We start from the raw sequence: 19,065 nt of genomic DNA on the forward strand, positions 1-19,065 counted from the left end.
AAAAAGGCAGATGTGTACAGCGACGGCGCCCAGGGCATTGGCACTGTCCCAGCCTTGGTTAAAACCCATAACTCCGTACAGACCCAAACCCAACTCTTCTAACGGGAATTAGGGCCCGCTCCTCTGCCAGCTCCCCCACACAGGGCTGCAGAGCCCATGCGGCCACGGCAGCAAGCTTTTGAGGTCATTTAGTGCTAAAGAGGGTAAATTCCGTTATAAACATGAAAGGGCGGGAGCGGTGTCCTCTGTGTCACCAACACCCGGCGGCACCGGGTCCCTCTGCTGAAGAGCAGCGCTCTCTGGTTTATAGAGTTTATCTTGGTCAACTGACCAGACCTCCGGAGCGCAGGCCTCACCCACAAAGGCCCCCGAGAACGGCTCTATTTTGGACCAGTTGTGGTCTTTTTTGGTCGTAAGATCTATCAAGAAGCTTCTCCAGTGAGCACTGCGGTCATGAACCTAGGGAAATAAAAGGGGAACAATTAATGACAGTGAGTTTAATAACAAAACATTTCATCCAGTGCAAAATCATCGAATGGTGCTGGGTTTAACACTGTGCTTGAATGAAAAGCTGAGCTCTGAATCATGGAATGGTTTTGGGTTGAAGGGATCTTAAAGCTCCTCCAGCTCCAAGCCCTGCCACGGGCAGGGACCCCTTCCACTAGAGCAGCTTGCTCCAAGCCCCTGTGTCCAACCTGGCTTTGAACACTGCCAGGGATGGGGCAGCCACAGCTTCTCTGTGATTCCACCAGGAAGATTCCACCCTTTTAAGGAACGAATCCTTCCTCAGAGGTTTTCTAGGCTGGATTCGCCTTAGGAAGACATTACAAGTACTTGGGAGACGAGTGGTTTGACAGCCAGCAGTGGGAGCTGCTGTGCTGCTCACGGAGGAAAACTGCACATTCAGAAATGCAGCTTTAAAAGCTGTTTTTTTAAAGCTCTCTATATTTTAAAAAGATGGTCAATCAATTCCTCAACCCCAAATTTCATCACCAGTGTGATGAAACCAGGGACTGTAGTGATAGGACAAGGGGTGATGGGTTCAAACTGAAACAGGGGAAGTTCAGGTTGGAGATAAGGCAGAAGCTCTTCCCTGTGAGGGTGCTGAGGTGCTGGCACAGGGTGCCCAGAGAAGCTGTGGCTGCCCCATCCCTGGCAGTGTTCAAGGCCAGGTTGGACACAGGGGCTTGGAGCAAGCTGCTCTAGTGGAAGGGGTCATTGCCCCTGGCAGGGGTTGGAGCTGGAGGAGCTTTAAGGCCCCTTCAACCCAAACCATTCCATGATTCTATGATCCCTCCTTAAGGCAAAACCCTTCTCCCGGTAGTTAAGCATCACGACAGCAGCCTGCCCGCCACAGAGGCGCCGAGGGCCGCGTACCGAGACGTGTCTGCGCAGGGTGGACATGTCCGTGAAGGTCCTCTCGCAGGCTCGGCACTTGTAGGGCTTCTCACCGGTGTGAATGCGCTGGTGGCGGCGCAGCGCGCCCTGCTGGGTGAACGCCTTCCCGCACTGCTCGCAGAAATAGGGGCGCGTCTCTGGAACAAGGGAAGAGCGGCGTTAGGAGGCAGCTCCTCCGGATTTCAACGGATAAAAAGCACGAAGAGCTTCTAAATGATCAATACGGATTCAATGGTGCGGATGGAAATGAGGCTGTGATCAGTGGAAAGCATGAGAACAGCTCTCCCCATCTTACACGGGCAACAGCAGGAATTCCAGCTGCTCCCTGTTCCATCCTTCCTCAGCACAAACCAGGCCTCTTGACAAGCATCATCCATACAAGCACAAGTGTGATGGGGAAGGGCTGAGGGACCTGGGGGGTTTAGTGTGGAGAAGAGAAGGCTCAGGGGGGACCTGATGGCTCCCTACAAGTGCCTGACAGGAGGATGGAGCCAGGAGGGGCTGGGCTCTGCTCCCAAGGAACAAGGGATGGGACAAGAGGAAACGGCCTCAAGCTGCACCAGGGCAGGTTTAGATGGAGCTGAGGAACAATTCCTGCCCCAGAGGGTGCTCAGGCATTGGAACAGGCTGCCCAGGGCAGGGCTGCAGTCACCGTCCCTGCAAGGGTTCACACCCCATGGAGACGAGGCCTCAGTGTCATGGGTTAGTGGTGGCCTTGACAGTGTTGGGAATGGTTAGACGGGGTGAGCTTGAAGGTCCTGGTTAATTTTATTATACATGTATGATATAAAAGCAGTTGTGGAATAAAATGTCACCATCCAAACTGGGAAGACCCAAGCTCCCAGTGCCATTTACTTTTCCATCCCTGAACCATTTGCTTCATTACCTGCATGGACGTTACTGTGCTGGGCCAGGGAGGCCCTCAGCCCAAATGTCTTCCCACACACCCCACACTTGTAGGGTTTGGCTCCCAGGTGGCATCTTTTATGGCACTTCAGGTATTCGTTGGTGGCAAAATGTTTTCCACACACGTCACATTTGAAGAGGCGCTCTCCTGAGGCACGAGGAAAAGACATTCTGAATTCCTGCAGCTGAGGTTAGTGCTTCAGAGCTGGGTTTTAAATGGCTTTCTATCCCTAGGTCCTTCTTCAAACCCCTACCAGTGATTTCCAGCGGCATAAAGGGAGGTGACGGGAGAAAAGAGATGGAAGGAACAGATGTATTTATCACCTACCTGTGTGGGTCCTTTTGTGGCCAGTGAGTTTCCCTTTGTCAGCAAAGCAAGCCCCACAGTCCTCACAGATATATGGCTTTTCCCCTGTATGGGACCTACACGAAGAGAGACACAAGGGACAACAAATTAGCTCTTGTAACGTATTCTTAAAATACTCTATCTGAAATTGTATTCTGCACACTTCATTTTTTCAATGCAGTGGAAAAAAGCACAATCTGCTCACTCAGGAGACAGAATGTTTAAAACAAGGAGAGTTGCTATAATAAAGCACTAAAACTCCCACTTCAGTTTCACCCTTTCCTCACTCAGGCACTACAAACCCACCTCTCCCACAGGTTACACCTCACAGAATTGGCATCAGAAGGGAGGAAGCAGGGATGACAAGCTGCTGCTGTGCAAGAGACTGAATGCACTTCCAGACTGTCCCCAGCACAACGCCAGCCGCAGATCCCTTGCGAGACTGTGGGCCATGTTCTTGGCTCCTGTGATGCTGCAGCATCATGCCCTCCAGGCTGCAAACTCTAACTGGCAGGATACTCCCATTTTTTAGGCAAAAGGCACCAAGGAAAGTCAGGCAAACAGTGTTCCTGCACACATGCCGCATGCCTGACTTTAAACCAGCTCAAATCAGAAAGTCTGAGCCTACGTTTTGGTCTAACACTGTGCTGAGTCCCCTTATTCCAAGCCAAACAGCAGGATGTGCAAAATCACATCTCATTTGGAGCTGTCAGGCAAAACGCTGCTAATTGAGACAGCAGCTATCCAACACAAACCTCAAGGGTGACTGTTCTGTTGCAGTCACACTGTGTCTTACATGTGGCACATCTCTGCTGTGCTCCAGCTGACAGATTAGCCAAACATTTCAGATGCCTACAAGAAACCTGGAGAGGGGCTTTGGACAAGGGCTTGTAGGGACAGGCCAAGGGGAATGGCTTGAACCTGCCAGAGGGGAGACTGAGCTGAGCTCTTAGGCAGAAGCTCTTCCCTGTGAGGGTGCTGAGGCGCTGGCACAGGGTGCCCAGAGAAGCTGTGGCTGCCCCATCCCTGGCAGTGTTCAAGGGCAGGTTGGACACAGGGGCTTGGAGCAAGCTGCTCTAGTGGAAGGGGTCCCTGCCCGTGGCAGGGGATTGGAATTGGAGGAGCTTTAAGATCCCTTCAACCCAAACCATTCCATGATTCTATGTCCTGCTGGTCCTGAATCACCACTTTTTAAACCCCTTAGGAGACAGAAGCAAGCTGCAGATCCCACTGCATGGGGCCAGTCTCCAGTAACAGGATTTCCCTCCCCTAGCTGAGCCCTCCAACATTTAACCTCCTCTTCTAAACTGTGCTCCCCACTTGGAAAATGTTTGGGAGTTCTATGGGATGATTCACCCCCTCTTGGGAGAGGACACAGTGAACAGAAACACCACCAGAGAGCAATTCATCCAGCCTAATGACTACAGAGGGAGTCCAGATGGGAAGACCAGCTTCTGTACTGCACACCACAAGTGAAATCCCACACTAAGTGACTTGCTTGGTGTCACACAGAGGGAGCAGAGCTCAGCACTGGGATCCCTGAGGTCCCTGACTCACTCTGTGTTACTTCTAATCACTGCAGGCCATCATCTCGTTGTGAAGGCTGACTCCAATGACTGCCTTTTGCTCACCAGTTTGCCCGGGGCATCCATTCCCAAACCCCTGCCCAAAGTGATGCAATGGCCAGATGCTGACACTGCCTTTATGTAAGAGAATTAATCACAGATCCTATAGGACAAAATGTGACGAGAATGAGTTGGAACTGGGACGTCAGAGGAGGAAGAGATGAAGCATGCAGGAAGCAGGAACAGGAGCAGGGGTGCTGCAGGCTGACCTGGTGTGGATCTTCAGCTGCGACGGCTGAGTGAATCTGGAGTGACAAATGCCACATTCATAAGGTTTTTCTCCCGTGTGTGTCCGCATGTGGAACACAAGGGCTGTCCTGGAGCTCAGGATCTTCCCACAGACAGAGCAGAGCGGGCGCTTGACTCTGCCTTCGTGCTTCCGCATGGAATGGGTCCTCACATCCCGCTTCCTTTTGAAAGTCGCGTTGCAGAGGCTGCAGGCAAACTGCCTCTCCTCAGTGTGGACGCAGGCCCGGTGCTCCTTCCAGCTGTTGTAGCTGGCAAAGGACTTGCTGCAGATGTCACACTGGTACACCTTACCTGGCAGGCACTGGTGGACATCTCTGCAGTGATCCACGTACTTCTTCCGGGATACAAACTGCTCCTTGCACTTCTCACACCGGATCACATAAGCGGATTTCTTCTGCATCCTGCTTTTATTTACCTTCTTTACCTTAAACTCTTCATCTGATGCATGCTCCTCACGATCCTTCTCATTGGGGTATTCATCCTCCTCAGCGTCCTCCTCAGCACAGACCTCGTTGTCTCTGCTATCATCAGCTTTTGAGTACCCCGCATCATCATCTGCCACCTCTTCGCCCTTCACACTCATTTCGCCTTCATCTTCACCCACGTCTTCACACCTTGCTTCACCTTCCTCACGCTTCTGCTTCTGCTCTTGCTCACTGCTACAGTCTGCTCCAGCAGCAGATGAACCCCCAGGTTCTTCCTCACAACTCGTGGTCTCTTCATGCCTCAGCCACTCACGCTCTGACGTCCCAGCCCACGTCTCTCTGTCAGGACCTCTGTCACAGCTCGCAGGGTCTGGCTGATGCTCAGGTGGCACCACCATCCAATAGACAGGCACAAGCTGCCTCTGCTGCCCAGCCTCGTGGGTTTTCCTGCAAGACAAACAAACCACAGAGCACAACTTCAGTGAGTTTCATTGTTTCAGCTCAGACATGTTTGCCTTGGAGGAAGAGTCGTTTCCTTTTCATTGTTCTTCAAACCATTTGAGATATTACAGCACGTGTGGAGAGCCAAACAAATAGGGAAACTTTGGGCAGAGTTGGAGCAGGGAATCAAAGAGAATTAAAATATCTCAGTTCATAGAACCCCGGACTGGTTTGGGTTCGAAAGAACCTTAAGATCACCCAGTTCCAACCCGCTGCCATGGGCAAGGATACCTCATACTAGACCATGCTGTCCAAGCCCTGTTGAACCTGGGCTTGAACACTGCCAGGGATGGGGCAGCCACAGCTTCTCTGGGTACCCTGGGTACCTCTGGGTACCCGCCTCAGCACCCTCACAGGGAAGAGCTTCTGCCTTATATCCAACCTGAACTTCCCTGTTTAAGTTGCTTTAACACCACTGTGAAGGAACAAAACAGAATCCCTTGTAAGCCAAACAGTTTGCTTATTGCTACTCAGTGAGCAGAAGAAGCTGTATCACTGCACTCACAACCCATCTGGAATGTTTTCCCTGCTACTGGACTGACTTTGACATATTTCAAAGGGAAGCTGAGCTCCAGCTACCTCCGGTCCCCCACAGGCAGGCTATGGGGTATGGAGCTCTTTGACATGTACAGTGGCTTTCTGCAATGGTGGAAACTACTGTGCAATTCCAACATCTTGTTTTCAGTCAGGCAGTGCTCAATAAGCCTGTCTGGAAGCTCAGACCACCCAGCAAAATGGCACAAAGGGCGTGGGGCCCACGAAAACTGCACTAAAAAGCACCACAGTGCCCTGACATTTATGAAATAAACACACCTCTGCTCTGGAGCCAGGCTGAGAGAGCTGGGCTGGGGCAGCCTGGAGAAGAGAAGACTCCTGAAGGGGAGACCTGAGAGCAGCTCCAGTGCCTGAAGGGGCTGCAGGAAAGCTGGAGAGGGGCTTGGGACAAGGGATGGAGGGACAGGCCAAGGGGAATGGCTTGAACCTGCCCGAGGGGAGACTGAGCTGAGCTCTTAGGCAGAAGCTCTTCCCTGTGAGGGTGCTGAGGCGCTGGCACAGGGTGCCCAGAGAAGCTGTGGCTGCCCCATCCCTGGCAGTGTTCAAGGCCAGGTTGGACACAGGGGCTTGGAGCAAGCTGCTCTAGTGGAAGGGGTCCCTGCCTGTCGCAGGGCTTGGAGCTGGAGGAGCTTTAAGGCCCCTTCAACCCAAACCATTCCATGATTCTGTGAAATGGGGATTTTTCTTGTGCATTTTAAACAGATGATCATTCTTTTCAGGCTCCCGTTTAAAAACCCACATCTGAAGTGTCCACAATCACCCCCAAGTTCTGATTGCACAAGTCCCCTTTGATTCAACAGGAAACATTCCCCTAAATTCCCAGTCTGGGGGACCTCAATTCAGTACCCCAGACTGAGTCCTGGATGAGGTCAATGGGAAAAAATCTGTCCCAATTTCAACACACTTCTGATCAGATCCAAGGAAGTCTGGAACTAAACCAGGGAGGACTTTGGGTACGCTGTTACCCTGTTGCTCAGGGGGAAAACACCCATTCCTACCTGCACACACACACACACACACGCAGGGAATGCTGTACCTTACATGAGCACTGTAAGCAGACCTGTGAGCAAAGCTGGCAGGGCAGCGCTCACACTTGTAGGGCTTCTTCCCGGTGTGTGTTCGCATGTGGACTCTCAGGGCACACTTGGAGCTGACAACCTTGTCACAGCACGGGCAGGCCTGGGCATGCTGCTGCTGCCTGGGCACCCTGTGCACGTGGTCGCTTGTGGCCTTCTGGCGCTTAAACCTCTTGTCACAGAAGACGCAGGAGAAGCCCTGCTCGCAGCCATGAATAGTGATGTGGTGCTGCTGGAGGCTCTGGGGAGTGGGGAAGAGCTGCTTACACCTACTGCAGCTGTACTTGATGGCTGGGTTTGGGTTGTGTCTGAGGGCCACGTGTGACTGGCGCTGCTCGGTGACACGGAGCGACTCGTTGCACTGCTCACACGCCATCTGCGGCAGTGCCTTCGCCACACGCCGCAGGGGTTTCCTCCGCCCTGCTTTAGTGGCAAATTTGGAAATGAAACTGTTCTCCTCCTCCCACTGCTCAGACAGAGTGTTCTTCATGACGACACAGGCTTCCTCTGACTCAGCCTGGCTCAGGAGGGAACGACTGCTCTTGTTTTGCAGACTAACGACATCCACGCTGAGTCTGCTTCTGGGTCCTGCCTGGTTACACCTTGGTAGCTTTGCCACCCTGGGTTTTGGGCCTGGAAAAGCCATGTCCGCTTGCTCCAGGCTCGCTGGTTGCCCTTCAATGAGTTCATACCCAGCCAGCAGCTTTTTATGCTTCTGCCTATCCCACAGTTTCCTCTGCACAGGTATTGCCACGACTTGGGAAGAGTTACTCAGCTTGTGGCTCTCCTCCAGCTGGATGCGCGGCCACTGCGGCCCCCCACTCTCTGTGCACAGCTGACCTTTAAGGTGCAGGCTCAGATCCAAGCCCTTCCTGCCCTCTGCCTTCACCTCCTCACAAATGTCAAGCAAATCCTTGCATTCGAGTCTTTCGGCTATTTCTTTCATCCGGTGCAGCTTTTCTGCCTCAATCTCCACTTCTGCAGTGTAAATGAACTCCAGGAAGGAGGTGAACTCCTCCGTGTAAATGTCCTGCAGAGTCACCGTGCAGTTCTTGGTGTCCAGCATCTCATCGTGCAGGAAAAGCCCCTTGAAATAGTTGCTGGAAGCTGCCAGGACAGCTTTGTGCACCAGGAACTCCTCCTGAATTCCCAGGTGCTGTGTGTGAACCGTCACATCACAGAGGTGACCGAACTGGTACAGGGAGTGCAGAGCCCGCAGGAGGTTGGGAGCAGCAACTTTGGATTTCATTCGAATTTTCTTCTTCTCCATCCTGCCAGGAAGAACAGACAAGGTTTGAATGCTCAGGCTCCTCTTTCATGAGCACTGACGTACAATAACATCGTGCCCCTGTCTGTGACAGGGGCTTGGAGCTGGATGAGCTTTAAGGTCCCTTCAACCCAAACCCCTCTGATTCTGTGATCATGCACTTCAGAAAAGCTCAGTGGAGCTCCATGTCCTAATTCCTCACTTAGGAGACATGGTAAAGACCTCAAGGTTACTTCTATCAACGCAACCATCATCAGCAAACACACGTGGATTATTACAGGCACAGACTGAGATCTGCACTCCAGGATAACCCTTCAGAGGGAATATTCTGTAGCCCAGTAATGAAATACAAGCAACGTGATTGACTCAGCTTAATACTAAACCATTCTTCACCAGGCACTTTTCAACAGTAGCAGTCACAACAGTTTAGAATGGAAACAAGGATCTTTCCCCACCCTTCTTGCAGCGCAGGGTAACTGAAGCGTAGCAAGTTGCTTCCCTTGTGATGGGTTCCAGGCTGGTGTTGAAACAGAGCCATGTTTTCACAGCCACATCAGGCTCCACTCCTGCGCCAGGCAGCCCCTCGGGCCAAAGCAGGGGAAGAAATCTTTGGATTGGGTTCAATTCTGTCTCTGCTCTAATTCCCCACGTTCACAATCAGACCTGGGGGTTAATAACGCCAGTTGGCAAACTTCTATTGCATTTGGCCACTTAAATAATGCCCAGGGACAAACCAGAGCTAGAAATAGCTATGCTATTTTTGAGGAGGTAATAGCGGTTTCTTTGGACAATATTCCAGAACTGCTCCTTCTCAGTCGACAGAGGGGTTAGAAGTTTTCTGACGCTTTCAGAAAGAACCATATGTCTTTCCCCACCAGCTCCAGAGGCACACACCAGCAATTCTGACAGTAAATCCAATACCTGAGAACTCAGTGGCTCCCCTGTCTCAACCTGCACACGACATCTGCAATGCTGGCACATGAAGTCTCCTTTACCTTTGCCATAGGCCTTCAGATGCTCTGCTCCAATCCTCTAAGCTGTTTCTCCTGATCTAACCTAGTTTTTAAATGCCTATTGCTAGCACATGCTTACAGCAGCTTTGTAACCCGGGGAAGAACATCAGGCCAAGACAAACAGAGGAATCAGGTTGTTATTGCTTCAAGGCTCTGTCTAAGCTTGGCTCGCTGTGCTTCCCTCACTGCAATAATGGTTGGCAGAAAACAACACCCAGTTCTACTTCCACTTCTGATCTAAATTATGTTTGACATTCTATTAAATACATTCCTGGCAGATAGAAACTGTCTGATTAAAAAGACAAATGCATCTTCAACATAAAGTACCAGGAAGTGAATACAATACATAGCCTGGAGTGAAGAGGTTTCAATAGCAAGCCTAAGAGACAGCTTTGAGAATCCTCTTCCTGTTACAAGCTATTGCAGCAAGCACCAGGAGGATAATCATCTTCTAATGGAGTCATTCAATGCTTGTGACACCCCGAAGGATAGTTTAAAAGCTGAATTTAAAGGCTTAAACTGATTTTCCTCTGACCCTATTAAGTGCCACTGGAGTGAGCAGAGCTGCACTCCCAGGAAACACACATTTTACTGCATAAAAAATATGCAAGTTTGAGTGATGCAGAACCCCCAGTATTTGTACTTAATTTGGGGGTTGATCCTGTGCACCCGATGCACTCCTGTGAGAGGTGCCACACCAACCAACAGGCCTGTGTGGGCTATCAGGCTTCCCCCCTTGCAAGGTGTAGAACCTCCTTGCTCTGTACTCTGCACTCCTCACTGCCACAGAAGTCAGAGGTGTTTACTCAAGGAAAACCAAAGTATTACTACAGGACTAACAGCTGGGAAAAGTAAACACAAAACAGGTTTGAAACATCCCACAGAAGCTAGAAACTGAGGAGGGGATGTGCAAAACAGCACAGCCAGATCCCTACAACCACACAGTAACCCATGGTCTCTGCCTTACCAGTTCTGGCCTGTATAGCTCCCAGCTCAGTATCTGGCTACTCCTTACCAACAACCACCACCTTACACAGAGACGTAACCCCATCAGCTCCTACAGCATGCTTGCAGGCAGCAGGAAGAAGCACAGATCTGGAGTTTAACACCTATATCCATCCCACAAATTCACAACAGCTTCCACTTATCTGTCCCCAGCTTGTCCTGCTTAATGGCTTCCAACAGGATATCCTTCCTCATCCCTGTGCAGGCCTGACCCTGGGCTGAGCTGCTCACCCACTAGCAGTGCTTAAAGAAATCAATGAGCACAGCACGTGCTAATTTCCTCCTGCTCCTCTTTAAGATCCCCATCTGTGATAAATACCTGATACACACTCCCCTGTGAGCTCTGCTGAAGTGAGTATCTGATACTAAGCCAAAGGGAGCAGTAGGTTCCAACATCACCTCTTTAGTTCAGCTGGTTCTAGATTAAATCAGACTGCAATGTCTTGCCAATGAAAAATGCCACAAATCAATCAAGTCTCACTGGTTCTTTTTCTTCAGGAGCAATGAGACTGTGCTGCTTGTTCCCATTTGGAGAGGAAACTGAGCTTTAGCGGAATACAGTTTGTTTTCCCATGTTTTACAGTTTCATGAGGTTGAGTCAAACACTGTGTAAGATTATTATTCCCCCCCCAGAAAGCCCAGCTAATAGACTTCCAAGTGTTTGGCTTTCCCCCTGGGAGTAAGGAGGCAGCCCAGTGAAACAGGAAAGCTATTTCAGTCCTTACTCTTTGCACTTCATTAACACCTAATGACAAGAGAAGATCCCTGAGGAATTCCCATCTGCAGCAATGGGAATGCGGGTGACAAATGTCACAGTAAATCATCCAGTTATTGAATTAAAGGACATATTTTGTTCTAATTAAAGGTTGATGTTGGCTTGAAATAACCACCAGTAACTGACAGGAAAAATAACACTAACATCATCAACAGCGTAAGGTTTAATTCTGTGCTTCCACTGACACCCCTGTGTCCGTAATCCTGGCTCTCAGCCCAAACTCCATCTGTACACCAAGTATTCCCAGAGCTGCACTCATCTCCCACCTTGCCATGTTCTGGCCAGCCCAAACCCCAGGATGATCAGCACCTGTCCCTCCTGCTCCACTTCAAACCCCCCTTACCCCTGCAGGACAAGCTCCCAGTGGTGCTGTAGGGCGTCCATGAAGGTGCAGTGCAGCAGGAGAAGAGCACTGAGCTGCTCCACAACCCCTCCGCTGTTCTCTCCCACCCTCAGGAACCCCCTCGGAGCTGCTTTCAGGAAACAGCAGGTCTCACAGAGCACTGGGAGGGAGATCCCGCTGCTCCCTGCAGGTCACTACTGCTTAGGAAGCAAAAGGGAGCTGCTTGGAGGTTAACAGCACCAGAGACACCCATCCTGCTGCACCCTGAAGCTGCTTCAATGGGAGGCATCAAATGAAAACGTTTTTTTCCACATACTGCATGGTCTGGAAAAAGGGAATAAATACTTTCCATTTGCCTGGAAAAAGGGAATAAATACTTTAAAGAATTTGCATGTATCCAACATTTACAGAAAACATCATTAACCCTCAAAAAACCCTACTGCAAAAGCCAAAGTGTATTTCAATTCAGTTACAGCTCTTGATAAAGACACTGGAATAGAATCATAGAATCCCAGCCTGGTTTGCATTGGAAAGGACTTTAAAACTCATCCAGTTCCAACCCCTGCCTTGGCCAGGGACCCCTTCCACTGGAGCAGCTTGCTCCAAGCCCCTGTGTCCAACCTGGCCTTGAACACTGCCACTTGAACACTTTGTGGGCAGCCACTTTGTAAGTACAACTGCTTTAAAACCAAAGCCTAACAGGGGTTTCCAGCCTCCAGAAAGAGACTTCCATTTGCTCTGTGCAGTAGTGCTTTTCGTTTTGTTAATGATGCAATGACACGGGCAACAGCAGCTCCCCAGTTTAGGATGATTTAACACAGCAAATGAAGACGTGTGGTAAATGTTTCTAAATATTCCGATTAAATAGGTAAAAAAGTGAGTAACTCTCAAGATTTAAATAAAGCAAATACCTAAATATTTGTATTAAAAAGTAAATATTCCTAAGTACTTGGATTAAATAAGAGTAAATATTCCCACATATTTAGATTAAATAAAGGAGGAAATATTTCTAGGTATTTAAATGAAAAAGTAATTATTCCTGAATGTTTAGGTTAAAAGGTCAGGTTTTGCTGCCCAGAGAAGCTGTGGCTGCCCCATCCCTGGCAGTGTTCAAGGCTAGGCTGGACACAGGGGCTTGGAGCAAGCTGCTCCAGTGGAAGGGGCCCCTGCCCGTGGCAGGGCTTGGAGCTGGAGGAGCTTTAAGGTCCCTTCCGACCCGAACCAGGCTGGGGTTCTATAAATAAATAAAACATTCTAAATATTTAAATCCAATAGTTACAAAGTAAATATTTCTGAAGATTCTATTTATTGTGCATGTTTCTAAGCCATCCTTGCTCCTTGGATGTTCACTGTTCACATCTACTGTGCAGTTTCTATGGGCCAGAGCCTCACCTGGTGTGATACTGGAGAGCCCTTTGAAGGTACAATGATTTATACCCCCAAATATCACGGAGGAAAATCCCAATCAATCAATCAATCACACTGCACACTTCTCCTGTTACTGCACACAAACACACCCTGCTTTTGCAGCGTGTACACAAGCCCCGGTTGCTTGGTTTCCTCCAAGCCCTCTGAATTGGATCTTCAGTTTCAGGGAAGTGAGGAGGAAAATCTTACTTATTTTCCCAGTAAGGGTTCCTTTAAACTCTCAATAGCTGCATGCATGTGTACAACAAAGGGCCCTGATCCTGCAATCAAAATGAGAACCCCCAAAGTATCAATGGTGTTAGGAAAAAAACCCAAACCCAAACCCAAGAGCCCTGATATGCTTTTACCTGATCATCTTTATCCTCTGCAGGAACTGCCCAAATATCCCTCTGAAGTGCTGCTACAGTGTAAGGACATGTAACTGCTCCTCCATAGCTGGCAACAGCCGGGCAAAAGTAGCTTGGCAAAACAAGACTAACATGGGTAGAGAGTAACAGCAGCCCAACACCCAAATCCTGACCAATACAACAAACCCCTCAAGAGGGGATACTCAAGATCACACAAACATCCACGAGCACACAAGCTGCCCTAAGCAAAGGGCAATATGACTCATGGCAAGACCTCCCCTCAGTCCTCAAATCGCAGAATCATAGAATAGTTAGGGTTGGAAAGGACCTTAAGATCATCCAGTTCCAACCCCCTGCCATGGGCAGGGACACCTCACACTAAACCATGGCACCCAAGGCTCTGTCCAACCTGGCCTTGAACACTGCCAGGGATGGAGCATTCACAACCTCCCCGGGCAACCCATTCCAGTGCCTCACCACCCTCACAGGAAAGAACTTCCTCCTTAGATCCAATCTAAATGAGCCTTTCCTGTTCTATGCTCTCCATTTGTGCTTTGTTTCTTTTCCTGTACAGTCAGGAAATGTTTGCCTGTCTTAAAGACGGGTTGTGATGATAAAAACACACTGGGAGCAGGAAGATAAGAAGCTAATATAGGTGAAAAAGAGTATTATGACAACATAAGTTACTCAACTGTACTAATTATTGGGAAAATGATTACCTGGGAAACATCTTCCTGGAGGTTTTCCAGGTACATTGGAAAATGTACCTGGGTCGGAGCAATCCCAGGCACAGCTACAGGTTGGGCAGAGAAGAGATTGAGAGCAGCCCAAGGAGAAGGACTTGGGGGTGTTGGTTGATGAGAAAATGAACATGAGCCGGCTTCAGTGTGCGCTTGCAGCCCAGAAAGCAACCGTATCCTGGGCTGCATCAAAAGGAGCGTGACCAGCAGGTCATGGAGGTGGTCCTGCCCCTCTGCTCTGCTCTGGTGAGACCTCACCTGGAGCATTGTGTGCAGTTCTGGTGTCCTCAACATAAAAAGGACATGGAACTGTTGGAACAAGTCCAGAGGAGGCCACGAGGATGCTCAGGGACTGCAGCACCTCCTGTATGGAGACAGGCTGAGAAAGTTGGGTCTGTTCAGCCTGGAGAAGAGAAGCTGCATGGAGACCTCAGAGCAGCTTCCAGTATGTGAAGGGGGCCTAGAGGGATGCTGTGGAGGGACTCTTCATGAGGGACTGTAGTGACAGGACAAGGGGTAACGGGTTAAAACTGAAACAGAGGAAGTTTAGATTGGATCTAAGGAGGAAATTCTTTCCTGTGAGGGTGGTGAGGCACTGGAATGGGTTGCCCAGGGAGGTTGTGAATGCTCCATCCCTGGCAGTGTTCAAGACCAGGTTGGACAGAGCTTTGGGTGACAGTTTAGTGTGAGGTGTCCCTGCCCATGGCTGGGGCTGGAACTGGATGATCTTAAGGTCCTTTCCAAACCTAACTGTTCTAGGATTCTATGATTCTAAGATTAAGCCTATTCACCTAAGTCCCCACATGAGGCAGACCCCCAGTTTGGTACGTCAGCACGCTGAGGGAACTAACAGCAGCACCTCTCCTGCTGCACCTTCTGGCCTGTTTGTTCGTGCTGGATAAACCGAGGAATTGCATCCCAACCCTCCTGCACATCACTGGGCAAACTCCTGCAGGAGCCATTTAGGGCTGAATGGTTACTGTTTGTTTCTAAACAGAGAACTTTGGTTTCTGCCTTTCTAAAACCAGTATGGTGCCTTTGAGACACGACTATAACTACTCATGTGAGCTAATCGAGGCTAACCACACTTCCCAGGTGGGACAGCACTAATACAATCCCAGCAGAAAGATACCACAGCATGTTACTCTTTACACCACCAGCACAATACAGGTGTGATGATCTCCTGGTTTTGCTGCTTCCTTTGTGCAGACAACACGTTTATGTGCACGGGTCACCCTGGGCCTTTGCAGGAAATCACAAGTCACAGAATGGTTTGGGTTGGAAGGGACCTTAAAGCTCCTCCAGCTCCGACCCCTGCCACGGGTAGGGACCCCTTCCACTAGAGCAGCTTGCTCCAAGCCCCTGTGTCCAACCTGGCCTTGAACACTGCCAGGGATGGGGCAGCCACAGCTTCTCTGGGCACCCTGTGCCAGCGCCTCAGCACCCTCACAGGGAAGAGCTTCTGCCTCAGAGCTCAGCTCAGTCTCCCCTCGGGCAGGTTAAAGCCATTCCCCTTGGCCTGTCCCTCCATCCCTTGTCCCAAGCCCCTCTCCAGCTTTCCTGCAGCCCCTTCAGGCACTGGAGCTGCTCTCAGGTCTCCCCTTCAGGAGCCTTCTCTTCTCCAGGCTGCAATCAGACACCAAACACCGGAGCTCGGAGCAGCCGCGGTCGGGCCGCTGAACCCTTACCCCGCACACCAGCTCCTGAGGCGCCGAGGCCCGCCCTGCTCCCGCACCGCGGTGGTCCCCCTTCCGCCGGGCCCAACGGCGGTACCGGTACCAGCCCCCGGCCCCCTCCCCGCCCTCCCGGGGCTGCCTCCCCGCTGCCCGGCCCCGCCATCCCCTCACTCCCGGCCTTACCCTGCCAGGCGGGGCTGCCCGCTCCCGCCTCAGCCGCGCTCCTCCCCGGTAACCACGGGTAACCCCCCCCGCCCCGCCGCGGAATGGTGCGGGCCCTGCTGCCCCAAAGCAACATGGCCGCCACGGCCTCACCTCATGGGCCGCCGGCCTGCTGCGGCCATCTTGAGTGAGGGAAGCGGCGGGGCAGGAGGAGGCGGCCATCTTGGGCGCGGGGGGGGAGAAGTGGTGGTGCCGCCATCCGTGAGGCGATGCTGGGCAACGGCTCCGGAATTCCTCCAAAACCCTTCAGGTTTCCTTGCTTTTTGTTCCAGTTTTGCTCCGGTTTCACAGCACATCAAGGTCAGGGCCCCAGACCTAAAACCCCTTGGAGCTGTTGCCAGGGTTCAGTTCTCAGGTGTGGTTCAGCATCACCCCTGCATGTGCAGTTTGGACTCAGTAAATAACAGTTCCTGGGGGCACAGACTTGGGTTTTCCAGTGCTCCATCCGTATTAGGAGTCGTCTTTTGAAAGAAATCCATGCATTTTCATACCTTGTTTCTACAAACCTGAGCAAAGAATAAAAATCCAACCAAATAAAATCTGTTTGTTTTCATAGCTGCAAAGCGCGGTGGTTGGGTGTTAAATCACGTTAAACTGTGCCAATGGCTGTCTATAATGGGTTTGTTCCTCAGGTGAGTTTAATACATCTCTTTATCTTACAGCCCCTCTGGCTCTGGCAGCTCCTCCATCGCCACCAGCGTGTTATTGCCAGGGTGAAGAGATGGGTTTGAAGGGGCCTGATGCCAGGGAATGAAGGGTTAACGTTGTGCCTGCCTCCGTAAGCAGTCGTCGTGCTTGGTGCTTGGTGAAGCAGAACCGTAGGAGTCAAAGTTGCTGGAATGGTGAAGCAGAATTGTAGGAGTCACAGCTGCCAGGCAGAACTGTAGTAGGTAAGAGTCATAATTTAACATTTAAGACATTCTTGTTTAAATAGGATCCGAAAGAAAAGGAACAAAAGATAGCCAGAGTAACAACATTTACAAACTCGACAAGTTGCTGCTTCAAGATACATAAAACCGGCTTGTACCGAACCTGAGGTTTGGACAGGAGCCAAAACCCCATTGAGTCTGCCTGAAAGCAAGAGGTTACTCGCGGTGATGAAGAGGAACTTCATCCTCACGACCCCCTAACGACCACCACCGGGAGGCACTGCGCAGGCGCACCAATGGGACGAATGCCAGAAAACTAATTATAATCCTAGACGGGAATAGGTTTTGCATATGTATTAGGTGTGAAGCAGTCTCACCTTTAGGTAATCATTATATGTAATGTAAATGAACTGAGTGGCAAAGGAAAGGCGCGCATGCCTTTGGAGGAGGGATCCCCCATGTGCCTCAGCGCTGAATAAAAGCATACCTGCTTTACAACTTGAACGAGTTGTGGAGTCTATCCGTGTATCACTGGCAGCTCCAGCTCCTCCATCAACACCAGCACATTACTGCCAGGGTGAAGAGATGGGTTTGCAGGAGCGGACTGAAGGGCCTGGGCTTTGCTGGGGTAAATCCGGGCTCAGGAGAAGCACAGACAGGGTCTCCCACCTCCCAGCCTGCTGTTCCTGCGGGATGAGCTGCTGCTTCCCAACGGTGACCCCAGCCTGCTGTCATGCAGCGCACGAAATGGTTTCAAACAGCCGCAGGCTGGGACTGAGGCACGCGTTTCTGAGCCATATGACAGGTAAATTCCTCCTTGGATGTGGTTTTTAACTGAAGTACGGGTTTTAATCTTCACATTTTAACAGCTTGTAACAAGCTGGTGGGTGATGGTTGTGATTCCTTGAGGAAATGTATGATAAATTCCTCCATTAAAAATACCACCAGGAAGAGGCGGGTAGCACTGCCAGCTCCTCTGCTGCTTGCCTTTCTATACTGGGCACCCAAATCTGTACTGAGATCCTGTACTTATCAGGCTCCTGGCCTGATAAGAGAGCTATTGGATATTAGAACTGCTAGATACCCAAACTATTAGATATTGTAACTATTGGATAGTCAAATATTAGCTATTCAAACTGTTAGATATTAAAATTATTAGGTATTCAAACTGTTATATATGCAAACTATTAGATATGCAAATTTAGATATTCAAATATGAGTCAAACTATTGGATGGCCAAACTGTTAGATACTTAAATTACTGGATATTCAAACTATTAGATATTCAGACCAGTACATATTTGAACAGTTAGATAGTAGAACTATTGGACAGTCAAAATATTATCTATTTGAACTATTAGGTATTCAAACTATTATTCAAGCTATTAGATATTCAAATATTAGTCAAACTATTGGATATTCAAACTGGTAGGTATTTGAACAGTTACATATTAGAACTATTGGATATTCAAACTATCATCTATTTGAACTATTAGGTATTCAAGCTATTAGATATACAAGTATTAGTCAAACTATTGGATATTCAAACTGTTAGGTGCTCAAATTAATAGATATTCAAAGTGGTAAATATTTGAATGGTTAGATATTAGAACTGTTGGATAGTCAAACTATTATCTACTTGAACTATTAAGTATTCAAACTATTATTGAAGCTTTTAGATATTCAAGTATTAGTCAAACTATTGGATATTCAAACTGTTAGATGCTCAAATTAATAGATATTCAAACTAGTAGATATTCAAAGTGGTAGATATTTGAACAGTTAGATATTAGAACTATTAGATATTCAAACTATTGGATAGTCAAACTATTAGCTATCTGAACTAGTAGACACTCAAAGTATCAAGTATTTGAACTGTTAGATATTCAAACTAGTAGATATTCAGAAGTGTTCCCCCATTTATGGCGAAACAAAGACTACCATAGGAGAGAGAATAAAAATACTTAGCCTAAAAATATGCAGTGCCAAGGCAGCTTGCTCAGGCTGGGCTGGGCTGAGAGGCAGATCCAGCCTGACAGATGGCTCCTGCTGAGGCATGCCGTGATTCCACCATGAATTTGGTTTTCAACCCTGATTATTTTGTTTGTATTCGGGGAATGTTTCTATTGTCAAGACACAGCTCGAGGAGTGGAGCGAGCGAGGCGCAATATGAGTGATCCATGCTAAAATGTCAGGATAATATTCCTGTATCTTAGCACGAGGGAATGGTGTTTGCTTTTACTTTACCGGAAACCTGGTCTGCTCAACAGTTCTCACCCAGAGGAGTTGGGAGGGAAGAT

The 19,065-nt window shown here is 49.5% G+C and overlaps 1 protein-coding gene across 2 annotated transcripts; it reads right to left on the bottom strand.

The window, feature by feature from the left end:
• Positions 1–213: 213 nt before the first annotated feature.
• LOC133273357 (GDNF-inducible zinc finger protein 1-like) lies at positions 214–16,290 on the bottom strand. Of its 2 annotated transcripts, none has more exons than XM_061461711.1 (7): positions 15,859–16,290; positions 7,012–8,352; positions 4,485–5,396; positions 2,633–2,727; positions 2,285–2,452; positions 1,378–1,535; positions 214–459 (listed from the first exon to the last, which is right to left on the bottom strand). In XM_061461711.1, the coding sequence occupies exons 2-7, from the start codon at positions 8,349–8,351 to the stop codon at positions 214–216; spliced, it is 2,919 nt and encodes a 972-aa protein (XP_061317695.1). In that variant the 5' UTR covers position 8,352; positions 15,859–16,290. The 2 variants fall into 2 exon arrangements, with proteins under 2 accessions (XP_061317695.1, XP_061317696.1); XM_061461712.1 differs by having other exon boundaries at positions 7,042–8,352; positions 15,859–16,289.
• Positions 16,291–19,065: the final 2,775 nt, after the last annotated feature.

Source organism: Pezoporus flaviventris, unplaced genomic scaffold (assembly GCF_033815535.1).
Source record: "Pezoporus flaviventris isolate CSIRO_AGI_PZ_B2104156 unplaced genomic scaffold, CSIRO_AGI_Pfla_v1 ptg000031l, whole genome shotgun sequence".
NCBI classification, from domain to species: domain Eukaryota; kingdom Metazoa; phylum Chordata; class Aves; order Psittaciformes; family Psittacidae; genus Pezoporus; species Pezoporus flaviventris.

Coding starts and splice junctions, on each gene's coding strand:
- LOC133273357 (XM_061461711.1), bottom strand. CDS start 8,351: ATGGAGAAGAAGAAAATTCGAATGAAATCCAAAGTTGCTGCTCCCAAC. Junction 2,728..4,484: donor CAGCTGAAGATCCACACCAG/GTCAGCCTGCAG, acceptor CTCTTCGTGTAG/GTCCCATACAGGGGAAAAGC. Junction 460..1,377: donor CCCTGCGCAGACACGTCTCG/GTACGCGGCCCT, acceptor TTATTTCCCTAG/GTTCATGACCGCAGTGCTCA.